The following is a 19,650-nucleotide window of genomic DNA, read 5'->3' as shown; positions in this document are numbered from 1 at the left end:
TTTTTTCATATTGAAAAAAAAACCAGTAAGTGTTGATTACAGAAAGGTGGGAAAATGCAAAAGAAAAATAGAGTTTTTCAGGATTCTTCATCCAGCGATAAACCTGTTAACATTTGCTATACTTTTACTATGTTTATATACTTATGTATGCACAAGAAAGTGTACTATTTTAGTTTGTGAATTATTTTTTATTAATTTTGAGCAAGTATATGACAAGCCATTAAAGCCAGCTCCCTGACTATTTAGGAACACTGATGATTATAGTAAAAGATAAACAACAAAGAAGGAAGAAACAAAGACTCATAAAAATTATATCCAGAAATCAATGAATAGTAATCTTAGCTCATATATGTCTATAATAACTGTACTGGCCAAACAGCTGATATAGCCACCAAGGGCTGTAGGATATTGAAGAATGTACAAAAATATATTCAGAATAATAATTATAAATAATTTTTCAAGTAAATTCTATTCATTTTACTTTATTTCAGAAGACAGGGAAGTAAAGTTTAGAAAGATTTGTTTACTCCAAATATTTAAAATTTTAAATGCTTGGGCACTTAATAGGGTAAGTTTATCTTTAATGGATAAGTTACATTGTCAAAAAATTCAATCCTCATACCAATTAGATACCTTGACTTGTTTCACATTCAAAGGTGTAAAAAAACTAATTCCCATTCTTTGCTGTATCTCTCAGGTATTGAAAAATAAATTCAATTCAAAATATTTTTAAAATTTACTCAGCAAATATATCTCCTTGACATTTCAGACACATTCCTCATCAACTTTTGCTATTGGTTATAATCAGTTGTCACTTAAATAGAAAGTGAAACCAAGTCTGTCTTTTAATTACCCTGGTCAGCCCGGGTACGAATTTTGAAATAAATTGGTGAAAGCATTTTTGAAAGTCTAAACCTTGTCCTTAAGCCATATTTATTTAATGAATCGATTTAGCATTCCAGTGCTGGGAGATTTGGGTTCATAGCTAAGATTACTTTGCATTCCCTTATTATCTTTTCATCATTGAGGTATAATCCTGGTAATAACCTTTTTTTTTCATTGATTCACAGGGGAACAAGGAACGTGTTTGTCAGAAGAACAGAATGTGGAGTGGAGAGGTGACAAGGTGTAAAAGTAAGTCCTATGACATTTAGCAGTTCCCAAAGACAATACTGACAATGCATAATAACAGTGTGGCCATATTTCCTTTATAAATCAGTGTTTCAATTAAAAAATACTTTCTTAATCATCTCCACAAACTGTGTGAGACTCTTTGATGGGCTTTCGCTGAAGGGCACCGAACTAACAAAAAGGTCAAAAATTGTCATAGAGATTGATGTTAAAGTGGCATAGAGCACAAGATTACTGACTCCGGAATGGCAAACATTTTGTTAGAAATTTAGTTAACTAACAGTTAACTAACAGTAACTCTTAGTTAACTAAATTAGTTAACTATCCCCCCCCAAATAATTATAAATTAGAAGGCTTAGCACTGTCACTTTTCGGTGATAGTACTAGTCAATACTGACATTTTTTTAAAGTGATGTTGTCATATCTGTCACGTAATGAAAAGTCACATTTTTGTGGAATTTTGCATTAACTGATTTTATGAGACCATCCAAGTTTATTTAGCGAGACATGAATTAATTCACATGAGCTTATTCCCAACACATGGCCCATATGATTCCTCTGCCAGAGACAATGTAGAGTTGCCCCCACAAACAGCCCACGTTTGAAATGGGCACATCCGCTTACATGTGGGGCTTTTTTCAATAAACACAGTGCAGTACTATAAATGTATTTTCTCTTTCTTATGATTTTCTTAATAACATTTTTTTCTCTGGCTTACTTTACTGTGAAATACATATCACATTCAAAACATGTGTTAATCGACTGTTTATGTCACCAGGCTCTTGGTGGGTTAAGTTTTGGAGGAGTCAAAAGCTATACGTGGATTTTTGACAGCATGGGATGCTGACACCCCTAAGCCCCACGTTGTTCAAGGGTCAACTATAGTTAGATAATATAGTACAAGCCTGTCCACGTGGCAGGCTTTAAACATTTTTCTCTTGATAATCCTGGGGGAGTCATCAAATTTTCAAAACTAGAATTGGCCTCTTAGATTATCTAGTTAAGCAGCCTCATAGATGCGTCAGCTGGTCTAGACTGGACTAAGTCAAGATCAGCTAGATTTATTTATCTTGCTAAATAAGTAAATGGGGTACGAGGAGAAGTGAAATGACCTGCCCAACAACATAAATTAAGTTAATGAGAAAGCTGACAGTAGGACTGGAGGTATGCAAATCTTTATTCACTGTAGTTTTAACCATGTCTTCTGGGGTAGATTGATGATTTGATTTTATATATACAGGAATCTTAAATTCTTAAAGGAGTATTATACAGCCGAAACTCAGTGGAGAATAGATGACTGTTTTTCGTTCTCAAAAACTTGTATAAATATTATACAGAAAAATATTTTTTAAAAGCATTGAGTAGCATCTCAAGTCACAGAAAGGTATCATTGGGTATTTCTGATAGGAGCATTTTTTTTTTATCTCAGCTATTCCTGATCAAAAAGTATATGAATGTATTTGCTGGAAAGGAGAGAGGGGAATGAATGGGCAACATGTATGTGTGGACTAGGAACCCACCCTGGTGTTGCTGTCCTGTTTCAGTTCTGTGTCAGGTTTCATTCAAACTGTGTTAATGATGGTTTGTATCTTTGCTCTCTCTGCAATGCAAGATAGTAACAAAAAGTTCTATATGAATCCTACTCTTTTTTTTTTAAGATTCATGTATTTATTTGAGAGAGAGAGAGAGCAGGTGCACGAGCAGGAGGTGCAGATGGAGAGAGAGAGAGAATCTCCAGCAGGTTCCACGCTGAGCGTGGAGCCCAGCACAGGACAGGAGCCAAAACCAAGAGTTGGATGCTCAACAAACTGCACCAGCCAGGCGCCCCTATACAAATCCTATTCTTTTATCTGTGGGGTTTTTTTCTTTTTCTCTCTAAATTATCAAATCAAATATATTGATATCTGTATCAGTTTTCAGGGAAGTCTGGTCGCTGATAGATACAGATAGCAATATATGTAATAATTTAGTAAATTATATAGGAATCTTTCAAATCAGGTTGCTCAGTATGAGCACTTTTCCCTCCCCAGAAGTATTTGTATTTTTTATATGCCTCAGGAAAAAAGCATATGCTAAAACATATAAAAATATCAATATTTTATCCGAGTGGTGGAATTAAAACTATTATTTTCTTTTTGCTTGTGTTTTCTAATTTTCTACAAAGAACTTGTACCATGTATTTAATAATTTAGAAGGAAAAAGAAAAAATCCCACAGAGAAGAATAGGATTTGCATTTTAACAAAATCCCTAGGTGATTTCTTTTAAAAAAAATATTTATTTATTTGAGAGAGAGCAAGAGAAAGTGGTGTGCAGGGCAGAGGGAGAAGCAGACTCCCACTGAACAGGGAGCCTGATGCAGGACTCAGTCCTGGGATTCCAGGATCATGACTTGAGCCAAAGGCAGACGCCCAGCCAACTGAGCCACCCAGGCACCCTCCCTAGATGATTTCTTGCACATAGTCTGGAAGCACTGCCTTAGACCTATGGCTTTTAGCCTTTGGCACATTGAAGCCTCGTATGGAGCTTTGAAAAACCCCTTGCCCAGATAAATCAGTTAAGTCAGAATCTTAAGTCAAAAACCCACAATATGTTTTTAAAGCTCCCAGGTAATTCTAAGATCCATGGTCTCAGTGTGTGGAGTACTCACCAGGCTGGATGAAACCCAGAAGAGTCAGTTAGCATGTAATCCACTGGCTCTCCACCCTGAGTGACCATTAGAAATCATACAGGGAGCTTTTAATACCAGAAGTTAGGATACAACTCAGAGATTCTGTTCATTTGGTCTGAGATAGGGCTCGCTCATTTATATCCCCAGCATTATTAACAACAAAACGTGGCAATATGCATAAAGATAGCTAGAGTCAACAGGCAAAATACCCATCTTTAATTGCCTACATGCATAAATCAAAACTTACACATGCTGGAGTTTTTTCAAGTGTATCCTTGCTCACATAGGAGTAGGCTTTAGTATTTTCTATGCTGCATTGAGACCTTTAGCAATCGTAGCAGAAGAAGGAAGGAGGTTTGGAAGAAGCATTTAATATGAGGCTTTCATTTTTCTTTCTAGAGACCAGGTGTGAAGCTCCACTTGAGTTTCTGAACGGGGAAGCCCAAGTTGAAAACACTACTACTGGACCCAGGGTGGTGTATTCCTGCAACAGAGGGTACAGCCTCGAAGGGGCGCCTGAGGCATACTGCACTGAACACGGAGCTTGGAGCCACCCACTTCCTCTCTGCAAACGTGTGTGTTGACTCGAGAGGTTTTCATCACATTCAGTTTAGTGATTAGTTTCCCGCATGTCTGAAACATAGAGGAAACTCCACTGAGGGAGATTGGCCCAGAGATAGCAATCTGTGCATATCCAAACTAAAGACTATGGGGTATTTTTTTTAAAGAATTTATTTGTTTATTTGAGAGACAGAGAGAGAGAGTGTGTGTGTGTGAGAGAGAGAGAGAGCATGAGTAGGGGGAGAGGGAGAGGGAGAAGCAGACTCCCCACTGAGCAGGGAACCTGATATGGGGCTCGATCCCAGGACCCCGAGATCACGACCTGAGCCAAAGGCAGATGCTTAACCGACTGAGCCACCCAGGCACTCCTACTATGGGGTATTTTTAAAACATATTCATATTATCTGGAATATCCAGTCTGAGAATCAGCTTTCATCAGATTCCTTGGATGATTACAGGTAGTCCAAGGCACTAATAAAAAAAATGCAGCTTAATGAAAAAATTTTGACACAAACGGATAAGGAATTTGATTAAGGATGTGAAAAGGGTGAAGAAATAATATATTAATGTGCAGTTTTAATACAGTAAAGTATATATAAATATAGCGAATGAAGATAACTAGTTATAAGCATTAGAATAAAAACAATTTTCTCACGCAAGATCTAAATTGAGAGAGCTCTGGTTATTGTTTAAAGTATTACAATGCTGTAACTGAGTCTTCAGGATTCAGCTGATGCCTGCTTCACTCACAAAGACTTCTTTGAAATCTGAAAAACTGAAACTGCCAAACTATGTTGACGTGTGTCACACACTTGCACTAAGAAATCCTTGTGCTATAATCATTTGTTGGTTTTGCTTCAGATCTATTAAACAAATCCATTTTTATGAATAAGCCTTGTAAATGCTACAATTTAAGTTATAATATGCTGTGTAAGTAGTGTGAGTCTGAAGTTTTATTCAGCTCACTTAGAAAAGTAGATGATTCCCTGGGGCATCCTTCGGAAGGATGTTCAATAAAAGAAAGTAAAGTGACAATGAGAAGCGGTTACTCTGTGTTCCTAATATTCTTCAAAAACCAAGGGAATGTCTAATGCTAGAAATCCCTGATTTCTAGCACACCTTTTCTTTCCCCAGTGTTGGGCCATAATTTCAAACAACTCTTTAATTTGCCATCTTAGAATTTTAGGACAATGTGTTAGTGGTTGAATAACTTGGGGTTTTCAGATCTTATCTGATCTTATCCTTAAAAATAATTTCATGTGGATGCAAAACACATGGTTTTTTTTTAATGTTTGAAGTTCTGTATTTTTAAGCCTCGCAGTATCATTACTGAGAACCCAGCTCCAGAGGGCTCATCATACTCTGCCTTTGAAGAAATAAATTAAGAATAGAAAGAGAATATCAGTAAGCATTCTTTTTTTCCTGTTTAACAGCAAATCCATGCCCTGTTCCTTTTGTGATTCCTGAGAATGCTCTGCTTTCTGAAAAGGAGTTTTATGTTGATCAGAACGTGTCCATCAAATGTAGGGAAGGCTTCCTGCTCCAAGGCCAAGGCATCATTACCTGTAACCCCGACGAGACGTGGACGCTGACAAGTGCCAAATGTGAAAGTAAGTAAATGGACAGGTGGATTCCAGTTCATTTCATTAGTGCAGAATGTTTTCTCATCCTTGGGAAATATTTTCAATCAAGTAACTTAAATATAGTTATTTAGATCTCTCTCTTGTGGTTATCAGCTTCTGTGTTGACAATTTTTAAAATAAAATTTTAAAAAGATCTTTGAATTCCACACATAAAAAGAAAAACTTTCCAGAAGCTGACTAAAACCTACCTGGTCAGGATCACTGAACAGATTTTCAAAATATGTTCTCCTAGGAATGAGCAAAATATTAAATATTAAATCTAAAATGTATTTTTTTCCAGGGCACCTGGCTGGCTCATGCAGCTCTTGATCTCAGGATCATGATTTTGTGCCCCACGTTGAGTGCAGAGATTACTTTAAAAAATTTGAATTCAATAAATACATATCTTTCCCGTATTCTGAGCACCCCCAAACTCTTCTTTAATAGGCAATGGAGTGATTCTCAAACTTGAACCACCTAAAGGGCTTGTTTAAGACAGATATCTGGGCCCCTCCCTAGAATATCTGATTCAGTAGTCTGGGGTGAGGACTGAGAATTTGCATTTCAGACAAGTTCCCAGGTGTTGCTGCTGGCCGTACTGGCCCTGGAACCACAGTTTGAGAACCCCTGGGCTAGCATTGTGTTGGTACCTAACGCACGATCGGGCAGCATCTCCTGCTGCCTTGTGATAACTCTTGACATCTCTTCACACACACTTCCTGCACTTAAAACATCTCCTCGGCCCAACATCCTACTGTCCGGCTCCCTTGTCGTCCAAGCTACTCCCTCTGTAGCAATCAGTTAACAAATATTCATTGAGTCTAACTGGAGGCAGAACAGTGGGCTACGTAGTCTAAGAATATATCACACCTGCAATGACCATCTTCAGAACACTGCACTCCAGTTAAGAAGAAATGCGTGTGTGAAGGCCACGGGGATTGTGGAGTCAGAGAAGACCTGGGGTAGAACTCTGTCCTCAAAACTCTCTAAGTCTAAACTTATGCCCCGGCCCTAGCTTCTCTGAACCTTCGGGCTCTCCTGTGTTAATAGCCTCAGTAACCCTATTTTACAGATTTGTTTTGAAGAATAAATGAATCGGAGTATTTATTTCAGCAATGTCTCCTGATAGGAAGGGATACACCAATAGCCCAAGTGCCTGAATTTTCAACTAGCAGGCTATTACAGCGTTAGCAGTTTGGTTTTACTCCAGGAAATATATATTATACTTGTAGCCTTACAAAATCTACTCCAACTGAAATGGGAAGAACTACATAGGTATAAGCTTTGGCCACCGGCCCGAACTACAGCAGGCCAAGTGGCTTGATTCTGCACACGTATCCCCACGTGGGTCTCGGCTCCCTGCGACGGACCGCTCAGAGCTCTGGAAGGCAGAGCAAGGACATGCGCTCTGTGCGTGCTTCATTAGTCCTCCGTATTCTTGAGAGGCTCAGGGGCTGCCTTGGAGAGAAGGAGATGGTCTCTACCCTTGTTTGCTATCCTCAATCCCCCTTTTGCATTTTTTATTAAACAGAAAGCCTCTGGCTTAGAAGAAAATCTCTTCCCTGAGGAACACGAGCAACAACTTACCTCATTCTTTCTACCTCGGCCTGATATTTATCTTTACAAATCAGTGATTAAACTAGTGTGTATGGGAATCACCCAGGGAGGGTAGGGAAGATGCAGACCCACAAACTAGAAACTCCTGAAATTTGCACGTTCAGTGAGAACCCGAGGTGACTCCCATATATATAGGTGTCTGAAATCCGTGCTTTGATCACGTCAGTAAACCAGCCATCGGCTCACCATGACCTTTCTGCCTGCTGCTCCCCCAACCTGGAAACTCTTTCCCTCTGATGCATTCAAGCTCTGTAGCCTAGCCCAAATGCGATTTGCACCCTGATAATCCTAAGTATGTCAACCTCACCTTGATTTTCCTGTAGTATAGTATCCAGCTCTTTTTAAGTCGTCCATCATTCTGCTACTCGTCTGAACAAAGGGACCGCATTCTCTTCATTGGTTTCTTTCCAGTTTCGGATCCACAGTAGGCACTAATACATATTTGATATCTGACTCAGTGAATTAATGTTTGTAACCACCTTAGAAGGAAAAGAAAATTTAGAAAAATCATACACATTGGTCATCCCCTCTGACAAGTTCTTAATAGTATTATGACCACAAAGTGACCTTTTAGAAGCCAGTGCAGGGAAAGTCATCCAAAAGGTAGATTTATACAAACAGGATACTGATTGGAGTCCGAGCTCCAATCCAGTCCTTGTCTTGTGAGCCACCCCAAAATAACTCTAGTTATCTCAAGTCTTCTCAAGGCAAAATTAGTTGTAATTTTTTTAACTTAAATATACAGTACACGTCGCTTCTAAAAGAGAGGGTTATCATTCAGTCTCACATATTTCAAAAGCAAAGAGTGACTGTGTTAGTCTTGAAAAGAGGGAAACTGATGTGAAACCTTGAAACCCTGAATGTCATAAACCTCATCAAGGGGGGTAAACTGAGTATAGGCAGGCTAGAGACAATACTCAGTCATTTACTTATTTTTTGAACATGTCTCGAGCACCAACTACATACCACGTGCTGTCCAAGGCACTAATAAAATGGCCTTGTTGGAATATACAGTACTGCAATTCATGACCTTTACTCTAAAACAATAAACTACAAATAATCCCCACGCTTCTCCCCTTCTAACTCGATCAGCATCCTGCATGAACATTCTCTTAGAAGCCACCTCTTTGGCAATCCACAAAGCTCATTCTTGGGCTCCTAGAGACTTCTTGCCTGAGGAAAAAAAAAAGGCAGCTCAACTTCAGCATTTGGATCAGAAGACAAAACCTTTGATCCTACATATCTCATTTTTCTAGACAGCAGCAGATTATGCTTTTAGTCCCTGCTATCTTTTAGTTATTGTATAGGTGAAAGGGCAGCTTTATATATTTTTATCTTTGCTCTTTAAATTAATTCAGTCTTTGAGAGGAGTCCGTGTTCTCATCCATCCACTGGCTGGGTTAGTAGCACAGGCTTCATTGTGGTTTTGTTTTCCTGTAGAAATATCCTGTGGTCCACCCACTCACGTAGACAATGCGATTGCTCGAGGCGTACATTACCAGTATGGGGACATGATCACCTACTCGTGTTACAGTGGATACATGCTGGAGGGTTCCCTGAGGAGCGTTTGCCTGGAGAATGGAACCTGGACATCACCTCCTGTTTGCAGAGGTAAGGGAATCTTTGAATGGTTCTTTCTCAGGGAGGCTGTAGGGAAATGTGGATGAAAGTCTGATAAGGCCAGCAATTAGCACACATGCTCTTTTACTTTTCCTTAAGGGGCTTTAAATTTTCTCTTGACATCTATGTCATTTTCCTTAACTGTATGGGTTTGAGTTTTGACAGCTTTCATATAGATCTCTGGCCCAGTACACGGCCCCTTCCTGAGTCAGTCGTGGCTCCTCAGTTCAAGTGTTGTCTCAGACTGTTCTCCAGCTGCTAGGGGAGCTGTGTCATGTTTGAGCCAGGAGAGTGCATCTTGGACAGTCAGGTAGTTTGAGCAGATTCTGGTTCCACCCCCATCCTGGGCAGACCCCTAGCCCTGCTGGGGATGGGGTAGCCCGCCTGGTGGGCAGAGTAGGAGACAAGAGGTACTGGGCAGGCCCGGGGAAGTGGAGCCCACCCCAGGGTCTCTGTCCCTGCCCATGCTGGGGGCTGGCAACAGGCACTCCATCCATGCTCATATCAACACTGCTGTCCCTTCACTTGCTGGATTGAATTTGCAAACCCAAGGATGAATTTTGTGTGTGCATTCAATAAAATCTTCTTGGAGGAACAAGGGAACAAGGTTCTGTGCTGAAAATTCGGCAAAATTGAAAGAGGTAGATAATGAGGCATCCTAGTAGGTCCTAAAACTTACACTTTTCTAATGAAACAGGATTCTTTTTTACAAACCAAATGATGGTCCAGTCTACAAATATTTACTGAAAGTCAAGACCTGTGCTAGTGAACAAGACAAACATAGCCAAGGAACTAAAAGAAAAATCAGACTGTTGAGTGGGTTGGCCACATGGCCACATGGGCCATGGTCAGATTTGGCTTTGGGGTGAAAAGGCCAGAGTCTTTAATGACACGTGGGGGCTGGGAGAATTGAGGAAATCAATGAGTGAATGGCATGAGCCTCAAAAGAGGCAAGGGAGATTGCAGGAGAAGGGAGCCGAATTGTCTGAAAGCAACAATGAGATATGAGATCACTAACACATAGGATGTAAGAGAATGAGAGGGCGGCGGTGGAGGTTATATCCTCATGGAGTAGCCCAGGCTTCACTTCAGATCAGACGTCAAATGAGAGGGGCACCTGGGTGGCACAGCGGTTAAGCGTCTGCCTTCGGCTCAGGGCGTGATCCCGGCGTTACGGGATTGAGCCCCACATCAGGCTCCTCCGCTATGAGCCTGCTTCTTCCACTCCCACTCCCCCTTTGTGTTCCCTCTCTCACTGGCGGTCTCTATCTCTGTTGAATAAATAAATAAAATCTTTAAAAAAAAAAAAAAAGAAGTCAAATGAGAGATGTGTGTCTGCTGGCTGGCTTGCTTGTTCCTTCACATGCTCGTTTTAAGACACTGAGTGACAGTGGCAGCACCAAACAGCTATTGACCATCAAAGGGCCCCTCTGGAAGGGCATTCTCAGATCTTCTGAAAGAGGCTTTTCCCCTGGTCCAGATCAAAAGAGATTACCTTTTGTCTAAACCACCTTGCCCCTTCTGCCCTGAGTCCCCAGATTACTAAAATTTTGAAAGCCACCTTCTCAGAGCTACCCAAGCTTATTTAGGCCCCTTTCTGAGAGCCCTCATGTTTGTCCCTGACTGAGTCTTGAGATTCGGTTTTGTTTCTCTTCCCTAAAGCTTGACTCTAGGAAATGTTATGAAATGTAAATAAGGAGTCCTGTTTTCCAACAAATACCCTTCCGTGATTCCCTGGGCTTATGATCCATCCTGCTTCTTTTCCAGCTGTCTGTCGATTCCCGTGTCAGAATGGAGGTATCTGCCAACGTCCTAATGCTTGTTCCTGTCCAGACAGCTGGATGGGGCGCCTCTGTGAAGAACGTGAGTCTGTCCTCAAACATTGCATGTTATGTCCTTCAATCTTACTTTCAATCCTGATAATTTGCCTGCAAGCTGCCAACTCAGGGGAGTTACTAGGAACTGGCTTTACTGGTAGAAGGAATTCATTTGCTTAAATCCTGTAGCAGACCAGACAAGAGGGCCTTAGAGTCGAACTGAATATGTCAGTTAGTTGCAAAAGATCTAGAATATAAGCGACCTTGAAAATACAGTTATCGCGATCTGTCCAGAGCCATCTCCACATGCCTCCTGTCACAAATTCCCAAGAGTCCTCTTGAGAAGGACCTTATAATAGAGGGTTTCCCGGCCTCTATCTTCCCTGTCTCAAGTCTATTTATGTGCTGTGCCTCTCATTGCTGTACTTGGGATAAATTCACGGCATTGCATAACACTGTACTTTGTATGCAGTATTTGCAGCCCACCGTGCACTCTTTTTCACTAGGGGTAGTTCTTCCCAACCAAGAAAATAGGGAAAGTTGGCACTCCGCTATCCATACAATGCTTAGTAAATTAATATAGAATTTTGATCCTTATAAAAACATGTTCGAATTTGAACTTTCAGGAAATGGAAATAAGTGGTTTTAAACTTTTTTTTTTAATGTCTAAACTATACTTTGTTTCAGTATCTTAAAAAATATATATGGGATAAAATGATTTCATATTTCATTGGGAGTAGTGTCTGTAAATCACATTAGGAGTATTTGGGTGATGACATTGATCTATATCAGTTTGCTTGAAGGCCAGACATGTTATGAGAGATTCTTAAACTCTTTTAAGTGTAACTCTTGCAACTAATCTAGAAAGGAAAATATACAACGGAAATTAATTAAGGCTGCTAACAACTCACAAAAGCAACTAGTCTCACAGTGATTAAGAAAGAAGAGAAATTATATTTTTCCTCCCTCTTCTCCCCAAACATTCTTTCCCATTTAGGGCTCCCAAACTTGACCTGCTGTAATGCTGGGAGTCCAAAGATCAGGGAGACATTTACTCTGGGGGACCCTGAGAGCAGGCCTAGCTGAGCTCACGGAGCATGTGGCCATCCTCCTGCATTAGACCAGGGCTTCCCAAGCTTTAATGTCCGTACAAACCATCTGTGAGATGTTAAATGCAGATTCTGATTCAGTAGTTCTGGGTTGGGACCTGAGATTCTGTAGTTCTAGCCAACTCCTAGGTAATGCCAGTGCCATTGGCTTGAGAACTGTGTTTTGAGTAGCAAGCCAAGAGACAATCTCACTCCTTTTAAACAGACTATTCCTCTTTAAAGAGCTCAGTAATTTCTAGGAAGAATGATTGCCATGGAGGGTCTTAGCGAGGCCTGATGGAGTCACCATCAGACCTTTGCTCCAGGGAACTAAAGGGTGGTTGTCCCATCACTGCTAATGTGCGGCCAAAACCAGCCTACAGGGCAGCCCCTCTGACCCCATTCTTACATTTAATTCAAGACAGTAAGAGAGCCTCGAGACAGCCAAACCTTCTGGAGCACTTCATGTAATTTGAAAAGGAAATTTGAAATGATAATAAATGGAGAACATTCTGCTTGTTCTGTGAAGAGAATGCAAAGCACTTAGACATCAATTACGGTAGATCCTCTCTGAAAGTGCATTTGGCACGAAAGTCATTTCATGAGGCTAAAGGCCCGCCCTTACTTTCCTGATTATGTTTACTGATTAATAAACAGAACACATCCAGGGAGACTATCTGGGGGGTCCTTCAAGGTTTTGCTCCTCCTGGAAAATGGTTTTTGAACACTTGAACATATCTGAGTGTGTGTATTTTGACTAAATCCTTTTTGGTCTGTTTTCTAGCAATATGCATTCTCCCCTGTTTGAATGGTGGTCGTTGTGTGGCCCCTTATCAGTGTGACTGCCCACCTGGCTGGACGGGGTCCCGCTGCCATACAGGTAGGCCTTCTCCCGGGGTTTATTTTCGTGTTGATTTGGCTCCATGCGGCCCTAGAGTATAGTGGTGAGCGTGGCTCAAATTCAGAGGTGGCAGGGAAACAAAAGGGTGCCGAAGCCTCTCAAGGATACCCCTAGATGTTCTCTTGAATGATAGTCTCACTGCTGAACCCTGTGGCTGCTTCACAGGCACCTGTCAGGGTCGCAAACCAAAGAAGAGAATCTAAGTCAACTCAGTTGTCAGCCTTCTTCATGTCATCTGCTCAGCTTTGCAGAATATCGAGAAAACAGGCAGAGGCTCAGAAGAATATTTACTTTAATCTCTAGGAAACCGAATCACTAACTTCATGGTAACTATTTAGAAAGAACAAGGCTCTAACTAAATACCATTTAAGTTAAATCGAAGAGATGGTTCCCTCATGGACAACAGTAACAGACTGTCATTGATTGATTGGTAACAAACATGTCCCCTTAACCACCCTTACCTCGCTCAAATATGACACTTACTCTTCTCTACTTTGAGGTCTTAAATGTTGGCCCATCCATCTGTCCTTGCCCTCACTAGATTATATGCCACTTGAGGGCAGGGATATCTCTTTGTGATCATTACGTGCCCAGTACCTAGCATAGCGCCTGGGTGTGATAGGTTTCTCATGTTGAAGAAATGAATCAGTTTAAACTGACAGGTAAACTTGCTGTATTTATTTGGTATTAATTCTAACACTCCACCCTCCCTCCTGTAAACAGTATTTATACCACCTCTCTGATGGGGTAAAACATCAAGTAGGACAGGTGTGTTGGCCCCAGAGCTTGCCATGAGCTCTAAGGCCGGGTGACCATATAATTTAGCTTTCAAACTAGGACATTTTTGAGAGCAAAAGGGGTACTATTAATAAGTAAACTAAGGAAATGGGAGTGACACGTATTGTCACAGGCAAAATCAGATGTGTCATCCACCTACCTAAAGCCGAAACAGCCATCCGTGAATGTAGAAAAGGAAAAATCTACTGAATAAATGTGACGCTTTTATTTGAAGCTCTAAAAGCAATCTATAGAGTGTGTGTTTGTAACAAATCCACTTTGATGTTTTATCTGCATTTCCCAAATTGAAGTCACGTGTAAACGTTTCTGGACGTTTGCCAGCCACCTTACTTTGCGGGTGGTGGCCCCACTCTTCCAGGGGGAGGCATCCTTGATTCTCCGGTTCCTTCCGCTGAGATTCCCAGTATCAGCACCTTTCTCCTTCTCTCCGCACAGTACCTCCTCCATCCTACTCTGTCCCCACTGTCACCAGCTAGTAGAAGATCTCTTCTTGGAATCACCATCAGTGTCTACGGGTTGGTCTTCTGGTCCCTCCATTTCCAAGCTAAACAGCATTATATACTCCTTTTGGTGTATCTTTTTGCCTTATTTCAGAACCTTATTTCAGAAATGGTTCCCTGTTGTCTCCACATCCAGCCCAAATTTTTCAGCACAAATTTTTCTGACTTTCAAGGCTCTGCATAGACTGGCTTCAGCACACCTGGTAAAACTCACTTTCATCCAACCAGTCACACACTGTCCCCCTGCAGTGATGACTTCCTCGTTACCCCCATCGCTCAGCACAAGCTTATGGTTTCCCTCTTTCCCCTACCTCTTCAAACCTTATCCAACCTCAAAAGCCCTGCCTAAGCTTCCTCTGATCTCCAAACTTGCTTTATACCACAACAGCCTATTTTCTAACATTCCATTTCTATAGATATGACACAAATAGGTACAACCATGCGGTTTAAAGCTCCATCGATCTATTTGTATTTCTTTGAGCTCCTCGGCTCCCTAACTAGCATAAGCTCCCTAATGACACTGAGCCACATAGTGTTCCTTTCTTGTAGCCGCTGCCTCAGCACATACCCTGTTCACATGTCCTACATACTAAGCATACAGCAGCATATGAAACAGGAGCTCCTGCCCTCCGGAGTTAAATCTAGAAAAGCAGAAAGGATGCAGAATGGCCTGTAAGTAGATAACTAGAGGCTAATTGAATTCTCTGAAAAGGGTTATGACAACAGTGAAGATGGGTACACTCACCAGGCACAGGCATTCAGAAGTCTTCATAAGCTTAGAATCCGAAGAGTAAGAGTAGTCACCGGAGGAAGATCATTCTAGTCAAAGGCATGGAAGTATAACACAGGTGTATTCAGCATAGTAGATCTGAAGCCATAGAGGGAATGTAGGTGTGTGACTGGAAATGAAGCTGTAAAGAGGGGCAGAGCCAGAGAAGGAAATGCGTGATGTGCCAAGTTCAAGGTGCTGGATATGTCCTGTGAGCAACAGAAGCCACTGAAGGGTTTTAAGCAGGAAAATCATGTGATGAGATTTTCTTTTAGAAAAGTGATTTTGGCAGCAGTATAGAAAATGGCAGAAAGCAAGACTGACAATTAGGAGTCCACTTAGGAAGTTAACAAAGCAGAATTGGCAAGCTGTAGTGAAGTCTGGAAAAATGATAACTGAAAAGGGCGGATTTGAGAGAAGTTAGGGAGGTGACTCACTACTTGGTTATAGATTTATTGTGGGAGTAAAAGTCTGAGATGAATCAAGACTGATACATGTTTTGGGCCCCTGAGGGGAAGGTGCTGCCATTGACTGAGATACAGAACCCAAGAAGAGCAGGTCTGAAGGTACGGATGAGGAGTTACGTAGGTACATGCGGAGTTCGAGGAGCCTGTGAAACATACAATGGAGAGGTCTGATAGGCAGTTGAATGATAGTTTGGGTTCCCAGAAGATACATCTAGATAGAAGGTAGCGATATGTAAGTCATCACTGGAAAACATTCATGGAGAAAAACATAAGACTGTACAGAAGGCACATCGCATGAGAAGATAGCCCAAAACGGAACACTGGGGGCATCCATGTGATAGGGAAGGAGGAGGGTGTTAAGCTATTAGGCAAGGAGGTGAAATGAATTTGTTAATACAGTCAAACCACTAAATCATCAGGCTATTGAAAAGGAGTGGGGCGCCTGGATGGCTTAGTCAGTTGAGCATCCGACTCTTGATTTCGGCTCAGGTCATGGTCTCAGGGTTGTAAGATCGAGCCCCGCATCCGGCTCCATGCTCAGCATGGAGTCTGCTTGAGATTCTCTCTCCCTTTCCCTCTGCCCCTACCCCCACTCGGGCACTCTCTCTCTTTCTAAAATAAGTAAATAAATCTTTAAAAGGAAAGGAGCAATTTTTTTTATTAGTAAGCAGAATCTATGGAGAGTTAGTTTTCAGTGATTGGGTTTTGTTTTTGCTATTTTTAATCCTGCTTTGTTTCATAATTTTCTCTTTATTATGTGGCAAATACATGCATTCCGTTGGCCCACTCCTGCTAACTCCCCAAGAGAGCTCCCCAAGGGCAAAGACAGGGTTTTATATTTGTCCTCTCTCTTCCCACCCAGTGCTTGCTTATCAAGTTGGATGAATGATTAAAGAAATGGCATTTATTTATATCTCATTAAAGATGAGTTTTTCATCTGGGAAGCCTTCTTTTCCATAGTATAATGAGGCTGAAACAGTTCTCATTTCCGCCTTCTTTCAACAGGAATTTTATTTTCTTCCTTGAGGAAGTTCTCCTATTTCTTTGTTATGTTAAACTTGTGGGTGTTAGGTCTTCGTCAGTTTTTAGCATCCATAAGTTTTTTAACAAGTAGATACATGCAATTGAAGAGTGTGGTTATGACACAGTGGATTTGTGAGAAAGATGCCTATATAGTAAATCTTTGGGTGTTCACTCAGGGTTTTATCTGTGGCTAATTTTTAATTTTATTCCAGGTTCTGTAATTCCAGTTAAAGATGGTAAAAGCTATGAAATGTGTTTTCTAGCAAATACAAAGGACTTTTGAATCATCTGCTATTTTTCTTTATTTGTTTGCTTTTTGTTATTTTAGATAATCTATATGCCTGATTGATTGTCTTAAGCCTTGGTGTCTGGTGGAATGCCTCAATCAGTCATAGAGTTCACTGCTGGCTCTCTCACGTGATATACAGTCTAACTGAGCTTATGAAAAATTTGCAGTTCAAAAACTGTATATGTCAAATTGGTTGCCTAAAGACTAAGTGAGAAAAATCAGTGGATTTAATGTTATCAGCAAAGGTTTCAATACACAAGTAGGACTTAACCTGGAGCTTGAATATGAGAATTGACTGGTTTAGAGGGAAAAAAGGACAGGGTGGGTGGTGTCACATAATGACATGAGGTCAAACAAAGTGGCAGAAATGTGTGATACAAATGGTCACTGGGGAATGGCAGTGGCTAGAGCAGCAAGCAGAGTCAGATCTTATTCTGCATGCCTTCGTGAACAATCTCCTGTCTTGCTAAGTATTAATTGAATTAATGCATGAATTTTTCATCCCAGCTGTTTGCCAGTCTCCCTGCTTAAATGGTGGAAAATGCATGAGACCAAACCGATGTCATTGTCTCTCAGCTTGGACAGGACATGACTGCTCCAGGTAAGGCAATTAAAAATGAATGCTTATCTATAACATGAAGAGGTCAAAATTCAAGGGAAGTTTGTCCTGAGAGCCAGAAGTTATCTCTAGTTTAAGTATAAGCTTTTTACATCCAACAATGTCCATTTTCAGGTACTCTGTAAATTTGAACTAGAGCCAACACAAAGAAATATTAAGAATTGACAAAACAGTATCTCAAAAATAAATAATCTCGTGCTCACTTTGGCAGCATGTAAACTAAAATTGGAACAATGCAGACAAAGTTAGCGTGGTCCCTTTAAAAGGATGACATGCAACTTCATGAAACATTCCATATTTTTCCACGCACAAAAAAAGGGTTAATTAAACAAATAAACTGCCTTCTAGAACAGAAGATTGCATCATTCATATGTAAGGATGTAAAATAAATAATAAACTCAGTACATCGTATGATGTTCATTTGCATTCCTGATTACAATAAAAAATGGTATTGAAATCGATAAGAAATGTTTGTTTTTAAAGTCAAAACTCTTGTTTCGTATTTCTAGCGTATGTATATGCAATATTTAATTGACTAAAAAAAATTTATGTAAAAATATGTCTGTCGATTAGTTTCTCATTTCTAACCAGATAAATATCATAGTTGAGAAAAGATGATCACAAAAATAAGTCTAAGGGAAAAGAGTTAAAAGTAATTTAAACTTTTTTTACTGAAGTATGATTGATATCCATTATATTAGTTCCAGGTATACAACTTTGTATATATATTGCAAAATGATTATCACAATAGATCTCGTCAGCGTCCACGACCACACAGTTACAAAATGGTTTTCTCCTGATAAGGACTTGTGAGATTTACTGTCTTAGCAGCTTTCAAATATGCAATACAGTGTTATTAAGTAGTCACCAGGCTGTATATGACACCCCTGTGACTTATTTTNCTTGTCTTTCTCTGTCCAACTTATTTCACTTAGCATAATGCCCTCGGGGGCCATCCGTGTTGTTGTAAATGGCAAGTTACATTTTTTTATGGCTGAATAGTATCTGTGTGTGTGTGTGTGTGTGTGTCTGTATCACATTTTCTTTATTCATCCATCAGTGCACACTTACGTTGTTTTCATATCTTGGCTATTATAAATAATGCTGCAGTGAACATGGTGGTGCATATATCTTTTCGAGGTATTTTCATTTTCTTCAGATAAGTACCCAGAAGTAGTAGAATTGCCGGGTTGTATGGCAGTTCTATTTCTAACTTTTTAGTTTTTGAGGACCCTCCATACTGTTTTGCAGAGTGGCCGCACCAATTTCCATTCCCACCAACAGTGCGCTAGTGTTCTCTTTTCTCCACAATCTTGCCGAAACTTGTTATTTCTTGTCTTTTGACAACAGCCATTCCAACAGGTGTGCGGTGATACCTCATTGTGGTTTTGATTTGCATTGTCCTGATGATGAGTGATGTTGAGCATCTTTCATGTACCTGTTGGCCATCTGGATGTCGTCTTTGGAAAAATGTCTATTCAAATCCTCTGCCCATTTTTTAACCTAATTGTTTGGGTTGTTTTTTGAGTTTGGTTTTGCGTTTTTGGTTTTTTGGTTTGTTTTGGTTTGGTTTTTTGTTTGTTTTTTGCTATTGGGTTATATGAGCTCTTTCTATATTTCGGATAGTCATCTCTTATCAGATATAGAATCCCACTCAGTAGGTTGCCTTTACATCTTGTTGATGGTTTCCTTTGCCGTGCAAGAACCTTTTAGTTTGATGTAGGACCGTCTTGTTGATTTTTGCTTTTGCTGCCTTTGCTTTTGCTGTCAAATCCAAAAAATTCATCACCAAGACCAATGTCATGGAGCTTGCCATCTATGTATTTTTCTAGGAGTCTTATGGTTTCGGCTCTTATATTCAAGTCTTTAATCCATTTTGGCTTAATTTTTGTGTATGGCGTAAGAAAGTGGTCAGTTTCATCCTTTTGTGTGGGGCTCTCCAGTTTTCCCAACACCGTTTGTTGAAGAGATCGTTCTTTCCTCAGTGTATATTCTTGGTTCCTTTGTCATAAATCAATTGACCATACATGCATGGGTTTATTCTTGGGCTTTTTATTCTGTTTCATTGATCTCATTGATCTATGTGTCTGTTTTTATGCCAACACCATACTGTTTTGATTACCATAGATTTGTAATGTAGTTTGAAATCAGAGAACATG

General features: G+C 40.3%; 1 protein-coding gene and 1 non-coding gene across 4 annotated transcripts in view; both read left to right on the top strand.

Moving 5' to 3' along the window:
- The window catches only part of SVEP1 (sushi, von Willebrand factor type A, EGF and pentraxin domain containing 1), a 185,606-nt gene that overhangs the window by 163,065 nt on the left and 2,891 nt on the right, over nt 1–19,650 (top strand). For all 3 annotated transcript variants that reach the window (XM_034664246.1, XM_034664245.1, XM_034664247.1), the window contains 7 exons: nt 1,071–1,134; nt 4,200–4,373; nt 5,795–5,971; nt 9,041–9,211; nt 10,988–11,083; nt 12,910–13,005; nt 17,380–17,473. In XM_034664246.1, coding sequence (XP_034520137.1) covers nt 1,071–1,134; nt 4,200–4,373; nt 5,795–5,971; nt 9,041–9,211; nt 10,988–11,083; nt 12,910–13,005; nt 17,380–17,473 — 872 coding nt within the window. The remainder of the gene's footprint in view (nt 1–1,070; nt 1,135–4,199; nt 4,374–5,794; nt 5,972–9,040; nt 9,212–10,987; nt 11,084–12,909; nt 13,006–17,379; nt 17,474–19,650) is intronic.
- On the top strand, nt 17,687–17,793 carry LOC117803152. The gene has a single exon (XR_004626855.1). It is a non-coding gene; the product is annotated as a U6 spliceosomal RNA (small nuclear RNA).

This window comes from Ailuropoda melanoleuca, chromosome 7 (assembly GCF_002007445.2).
Source record: "Ailuropoda melanoleuca isolate Jingjing chromosome 7, ASM200744v2, whole genome shotgun sequence".
NCBI classification, from domain to species: Eukaryota; Metazoa; Chordata; class Mammalia; order Carnivora; family Ursidae; genus Ailuropoda; species Ailuropoda melanoleuca.
Note: the sequence above shows the minus strand (reverse complement) of the source record. Positions and strands in the feature narration are given on the sequence as shown.